Source organism: Sinohyriopsis cumingii, chromosome 18, assembly GCF_028554795.1.
Source record: "Sinohyriopsis cumingii isolate HCF-2022 chromosome 18, ASM2855479v2, whole genome shotgun sequence".
NCBI classification, from domain to species: domain Eukaryota; kingdom Metazoa; phylum Mollusca; class Bivalvia; order Unionida; family Unionidae; genus Sinohyriopsis; species Sinohyriopsis cumingii.
This window is the reverse complement of record NC_142978.1, coordinates 70,490,242-70,497,549: the sequence shown is the minus strand read 5'-3', so window position 1 is coordinate 70,497,549 and position 7,308 is coordinate 70,490,242. Positions and strand designations below refer to the sequence as shown.

Genomic DNA, 7,308 nt, shown 5'->3' with positions numbered 1-7,308 from the left:
ACTAAATAAATGTATACTGGAGTCAAACACTAAATAAATGTATACTGGAGTCAAACACTAAATAAATGTATACTGGAGTCAAACACTAAATAAATGTATACTAGAGTCAAACACTAAAAAATCTGTTCATCCAATGGGGAGAGGAGAGATGAATGGAGGGACAAAGTTTGGGAAGGAAAAGAAGTAGAAAGAAATGAAATAGACCTAAATATGGAAATACAGGTTCGAAAAGCATACATAAAGGGAGATATCATTCCTAAATGGAGAAAGAAGGTAGATTCAAGAGAGATATAATTTTTCACGAACTGATATATTTCAATATGACATTAATAATAATAATAATAATGATAATAATAATAATAATAATAATAATAACAATAATAATAATAATCTTTACAACTGCACCGGATCTTTGACTTTTGTCGAGAAAACACTATTAGGAAACACAGATGATCCCTTGTTCCATGCAGACGATGCAAAAACTTCATAATTTCAACTATTTACATTTGATTCAATCAAAATGGTCACTTGTGGGCAAGTTCAACGTTTTGAGAATTTTCTTTCCAAATTGAAGTGTATGATTTGCCAAATAATTCAAGTTATACAGTTTCGTGGTCTTATTCGATATAGTTAATTTACTAATTAGGCTAATGTACATCTCTATGCTGCACACACATGTACGTGTTATTCAGAATTTAAGCAACAATCATGATGAATAGTTGGTTTGTTGAAAATAGCCTGATATAATTATTTATCTACGTCATCACATACACTTTCTCGACTCTACATGAAGGTTGAACAATGCCAGTCAGTCGGTAGGCGGTAGATGTGATAATCGTACATAAAATTTGTTATTCTTTTTAACGAATTTGTACTTTGGAGAGGGAGTAATGTTGGGAAAATTAATTTTGAACCTTTTCAATGCATATTATATTTTAGTACAGTCATACAGAACTGACATCATTTTCTCATCAATTCATACTTTATGGTAATAATATGCATATTCATGGTAATGTAACATGACGTCATTTCATACTCCCTGTTTATGTGCATCTTTATTATTTGTGATCTTTCATAATCAGTAAAGGTATTATTAATATCACTTGTCACATTACACATTTGAATAGATTTAATTTATGACCATTCCCTCATTTATTCCATGATCGTCGGTATTAGATGTATTATTAGCGTTGAAATATTTAATAATATAAAAGTTGTCATCACCATAAGATGATCACCATACATACCACCGCTTCATCTTGCGTTTATGGAGTCCTTTAATGGCCTTTCTGAATTACTGAAATATGTTTTCAAGCAAACAATAGAAAATGCTAGATTTAAATGATTTACTCGAAGTGAAAACTCGGTTATATTCTTACAAATTTATTAATTCCAGTTGATATCTAAGCATAACTGATAAACTTTACCTTTTCATTCTAAAATAGCTTTCATATAATTTTCTACCATGTATCTTTAAAGAGGATATAATGTTCTCACAAAAACCGTTTGTAGGAATTGTTGAGCACTTCTCCTCATTGTGAATAAGACTTCTGAAAAGTATGCATTAAAAGAGACACCAAACCCTAATTGATTGCAGATTTTTATTTCGAAAGTAAAATGAGATTAGTGTTGATTCAAGCAGTCGGTTTCAAAATGCTTCACTAAACGGTCTGGGATAATTGTGTTAGTTAACGGCCCTTCGTTTAGTATCGGCATACGAGCTCGCAGTAAGGGTAACAGGTCCCTCCACTGCATCTAATGCTGCATGAAAGTTCACACCCTCTCCTGTTCACCTGTAGTTCTCTCCTCGAGGATTTACCTGGAAAAAATAATGTGAGTTTGTGTAAAATATCATGTGCTATTAATATATGAATACATTGTAATACCCTTGAAAGCAAAGAAATTTTATACACTTCAATAAACAATGGCGGAATGACACAATGAATCATAATCGTTAAGTATTCTTGATAAACTGATTTTGTTTACAAGTTGTTGGGTGTAACTGATTTTTCTAGGCTTTTTATATTTAGTGGGTATTTTAATGGACATTAGGGTATGCACATGTTTTTATATAAAAAACTTCTTTCTGGAGCAGTTTATGACGCGAAAATGTGTAATTATATCAGTACTTTTTTTCAAACAAGCTTCACGTTTTTTGACCTGTTTTAAAGTAGTACACCTTAATGATTCAGAGCAGAACGAAACGGTTGAATCACAACAACTCGCCATCTTGAACTAGTTTAAATCAAAACCTGGAATTGCATCAAAAACATTTTATAATCATTGAGGAGTCTGAACAAATCAGTCTTGATAAAACTCAACATTTGATCAGTCGTATAAAAGAATGAAATTTTTAGGATATAAAGAGGGTTTGGTGGCAAGGATGTCAGCCAAATATATAACTCATGTTTTGTTTTTGTTTTTATTTTTTTTTAACCGGTACACGTGTATAAAATATACACGAAATCGTTATCTACGTTTAATCTGTATAGAAAATATGGACTGAAAACAAAACGGTCAATGTGCTCTCCGTGAATCACTGCGTTGACCAAAAAAGTTATTGCATAGATAGATTATTAGATTGATTATTATAACCATTTAAGATTATACATAACAGATCCACCATTGTCTCATTATTTAGGTAAATAAATGCAATAACTAACTATATATTTTCTGACTTGAAATAAATAATTAAAACAGACTAAATTCATATTACTCAAAGAGCTCAATTTATTGATGGAAACGATACGAGGGATATTTAAAATGTATTTGTCATTATTCTGGATTTATTGCCATCTGTTAAACTGTATTACAATCTCGTTCTCTGTGCGTAGTTATTTCATTTCAATTATTAACATTGTTTTGAATTCTTTTTTAACTGAATAATCAAGTTCATGTATTAGAAGCCTTCTTTTAACGATCGATGAATTGGCAGATAAAAAGGAAATAATTTGCATTTTGATCCACCTTCTAACATTTTTATAAACATCTACATCCTTTGTGAAATGTATTGAAAATTGTTAAGCAAAACATAAGAGTTATTTGAAAAGAAATGCTAATCGCATGCTATGTAAATCGATAGCCGTCCAAATATGATGTGTAAATTATGAGATTGTGAAGTTCTACGATAGATAAAGAGGTGATATAAAAAGAGTCTGACAAGACAATTACATTTAAGAGCGAGCTTCACTGACTATTTATTCACACACACGCACACACACAAAGACACACGCACACACGCATACATACGCACGCACACAAACACACGCACACCAAGTACTTGGATGGGTTTTGCATGGCACCTAATAGAATATGATTTTTATCACACGTTATAAACTAGCTACCTTGATTCTCGTCCACGGCAGGTGTGATCATGAACATTGGTCTGTTTTTGCAAACACTGACAGGCCCATCGTCAGATAGAAAGCTCGTATCTACTATCTGCTCTCCAATGTCGTAAACTTTATGCACCTAAAAGATATACCATATAAAGTCATCATGACCATGCAGTATAATACTGCTTTCTATGTGTTGCATGTCTACTCACTAAATACGTGTACTGTTTCAATCCTAAATTGATTGTCAATTTAATGTTCAGACAAGACAATATTTTTAAATTTGAAGCAAGAAATAAATATGTCTAATTCGCAAAACTATAGAGACATCTTCTTATAGGACGTGACTATTATACGAAGTAAATTTAGAAGTTCTTGAAACGATATCTTTTCCTACGAACATCATTCATGATTGCTGACATGTATGATTAATGAAGAATTTTTAGCATAAGCATGTCGATTCAAAATTTTCCGGAAAAAAATGGAAAATTACTGTATTGGCTTTCTGCGCATTCACAATGCTTCGGAATGTATGAAGTCTTTTACCATCTTTTATTGGCTCTGACAGACAGATTTATATAACTCATCTTCCATTTTGTGCAGGTAACACGCTTCAAATGCCTTCTCTGTACCGTCGTCATTCATCACAATGATTTCGAATTGCTTGATGTTTAAGGGAGAAACAAATATGAGATCAGACAATTTCATACGAATTTATTTTCAATATATAATGATTTTCTCTTATTCACACCTCCCTAATAAAAATCTTATATGAATCCAGTATACAGTTTTGCTACCGGAACGAGACCCTGTTTTAATAATCGGTTCAGAGAAGTGTAGATGTAAAGAACAAATTAAAACTGTTCATTAGAGAGAAACTAATTTACATAAAACAGTTATGATATCATAGTGCAAAATTGTGAGAACTTTTCAGAATTATAATTGATTATGTACAGTTTAAATTAATTAACAATACATTTTACACTTTGCGTGTTGAGAACATATATTACCACATAAAGAATGTATACTCAATGTGTAGCTGAACGGACGTTGTTGCATTATTATTTCCGTGCGACCAGTAATCGCAGTTTCATGCAATAATTAAATCGGTATTAATGAGTGGGTTATTCGACTTATATGTATTTAAAAATAACTGTCTTATTACCGTCCTGTCTTGTTCAGTTTCAAATATGTATTCATTCCTTTGTATCGGCCTGTTTTGTTCTTTCTACATATTTACTCGTTATGTGCTCGTCAATCAACAAGAAAATTGAGCATCAATTAAATAACTTTAGAAGAGATAAATACCACGGTATTCACCTATTCATGACATCTGTATTTCATGGTTCATTTATCAGCAATGAATGATGTCGACATAATAACACAAATTGTAATAAGGACGAATGTTCTAACTTGTAAAGTCTAAGATTAGGAAATAATATATCGAATCGTTAATTGTTTTGGACGTTATTTATTGTGTTCTTTACCTGTCCGCAGTCTAGAAGGCGCTGCTGAATTAGTTTGCTGTCCCGAGAGATGTCAATCTGTGTTCTGTCAGAATCAATCTTATGCACCGTCTCCACTTCTTCCGAGTCTGTTTTGGGCTCCTGTTGAAATGACATACATAATGAGCATCCCTAACACGCAGAAACTTCTCACAGCGTCAAGAATCTCAGGGCAAAACTTCAATATACATATATTGTCCCGGTCAAACCTAAACCATTTTACTTTCTTAAATGCAAATAACGTACAGGAGCAAGCAACAATTGTTTGTTACGGTCAAGACTTGCCTGTGAATCTTCTAACAATGAGTGTCAGTTTCTATTCCTTTTTAGTTTTTGGCTCTTTCATGCGGAAAACCAAATAATATTATATCTTAGCTTTGCAAAAAACCATGCATTACATTGATGTTGGAATTAGGCGGGGCAACCGATCAAATCCCCCATGTCAAGATTCATATCCAATTTAATATAGGAAACTTATGCACTCGTCTTGAAAGCACACATTAATCAGAAACCTATTGTCGCTCCTAAGTCAAGATATGTAATAAATAAATAAATAAATAAATAAATAAATAAATAAATAAATAAATAAAATAAAATAAAATAAATGCACTTATATAAAAAATTTGACATTATATATATATATATATATATATATATATATATATATATATATATATATATATATATATATATATATATATATATATATAACGTTTTGCTTGGTTCTTTTGTTGATTTTTCGCAGCTTGTCTCCAAGGGCTCACAATAAGCAGCAACAGCAAAGTATCTAAACCATGAATGGAGACTACAATGAAACTATTGATCCAGATACTTTCAAATGTTAGAAAACAATGGCAGACTTGTAAATATTCACTTTCAATTTCAGTTCCATTTTGTATAAAATATTTTTAAATTTAGCGAACTAGCACCAAAAACATCATAAAAAAATTAGGTCAATAATGCTAAACAACGACAAGAAAAGAGTAAATCATCTTCGCCACATCAAAATAAAGACAACTATTTAATATTCTCCTCATGCGTCTGTGAAGCCTGTTATTAAATGAGCTCAAGGTGATACAAAATGATATGATTATTTTCTCTGTAGTGTGTAAACATTTGTGGCACTTCATATACCTGAGTATATTTCAGGATGCTATTACATCAAAAGAAAAAAAGTTGTTGTGAGTGTCGTTCTTTAGGCAGCAGTTTTAAAAAATGGATCAATTGCCTTGACATTTTATCAAAAATGATGATTGTCGTGGAAGATATATGTCAATCTCGTACAACACTCGGCCACATTAAGAGCGTATGATTATTATACTTTTCTGTATGAACGCAATCGAAGAAACTGATTCTAGAGCATTACAAAAGGTCATGAGATAGTCATTGCTATGATGATGATGATGATGATGATGATGATGAAGATGATGATGATAACATAGAGCTATATGAAAATCTGATTGCAACAGATAAGGATTTCAAAGAAAAAAATGCCCACAGCAAGTGTTGCATGTCAAGCGATTAGAAATATGTTATTGTTCAAATGCCATTTCCTTTGCTACTTGCGTTTCTCTCTCCGCTTCCAAAAGTTGGGCCAAACGTCTCTCCTCGATGTCTTCTTCCAGATCATTTTGATGGATGTTTCCGTTCTCACCTAGTGGCCCTCCCAGTACAAAGGACAAAAGTAGGGTACTGACGATTACGTGGAGGAAAGCCATCTCATAGGTCATCTACATGATGAACATACATATACAAAATTATATATAATGACCTCCCTTGATAACATTTCACTTAAAAAGCAAACGATATAACAATATGTGAGTTACACTTAACAAAGCGTCCTTGTGTGTCAGATTTGTGGATTCCAGATTCACAAGAAGCACAAAATATTAATTGACATTTGCAAATAAACGCTTACTCATAATTGAGAAAAATTGCAAAGTGAGAAACTACGAGGAGATACATTTAAAGATTAAGTTTTAATTTAAAACTAATTTATTGAGGTATTATGAAATAAATATTGTCATCACGCATGGTACGAAAATGCCTGTAATTGGTTTATTCATATGACTAAATCGCCCTGTTATGGAATAAAATGTTAAACTTGCTGAAAACCTTTTCTCTGTAGAAAGTTTTGAAGATGCTAGTCTTCGTTGAAAGTCTGTTTACCAATTTTGACAACATATTCCATTTATAAATATTTAACTATCTTGTCGGGCGTGGTTACGCTAGATTCTGACCAATCAAAAAACTTCAACTTGCACCTTGTTTGCCGAATACTATATAGCTTGGATGTCATAGGTGCTTTAAAGTTAATTGTAATCTTTTACTCCTGAAATAACAATAAGATCCAAAACAATGAGATTATTTAGGGCCAATCCCACTGCTTAGTATGGAAACACAAGTGGTGGCATATGTTCATTTATCAAACCTTTTAAAGTCAGCTTAAAAGTAACAAGTATAATACC

General features: G+C 32.0%; 1 protein-coding gene across 1 annotated transcript; it reads right to left on the bottom strand.

Moving 5' to 3' along the window:
* Positions 1–1,587: 1,587 nt before the first annotated feature.
* On the bottom strand, positions 1,588–7,016 carry LOC149776927 (uncharacterized). The gene is made up of 6 exons (XM_089942669.1): positions 6,949–7,016; positions 6,388–6,570; positions 4,823–4,942; positions 3,882–3,998; positions 3,345–3,471; positions 1,588–1,819 (listed from the first exon to the last, which is right to left on the bottom strand). Exons 2-4 carry the CDS (start codon positions 6,568–6,570, stop codon positions 3,888–3,890), a joined length of 414 nt encoding a protein of 137 aa, XP_089798795.1. The 5' UTR covers positions 6,949–7,016; the 3' UTR covers positions 1,588–1,819; positions 3,345–3,471; positions 3,882–3,887.
* Between the last annotated feature and the right edge of the window lie 292 nt (positions 7,017–7,308).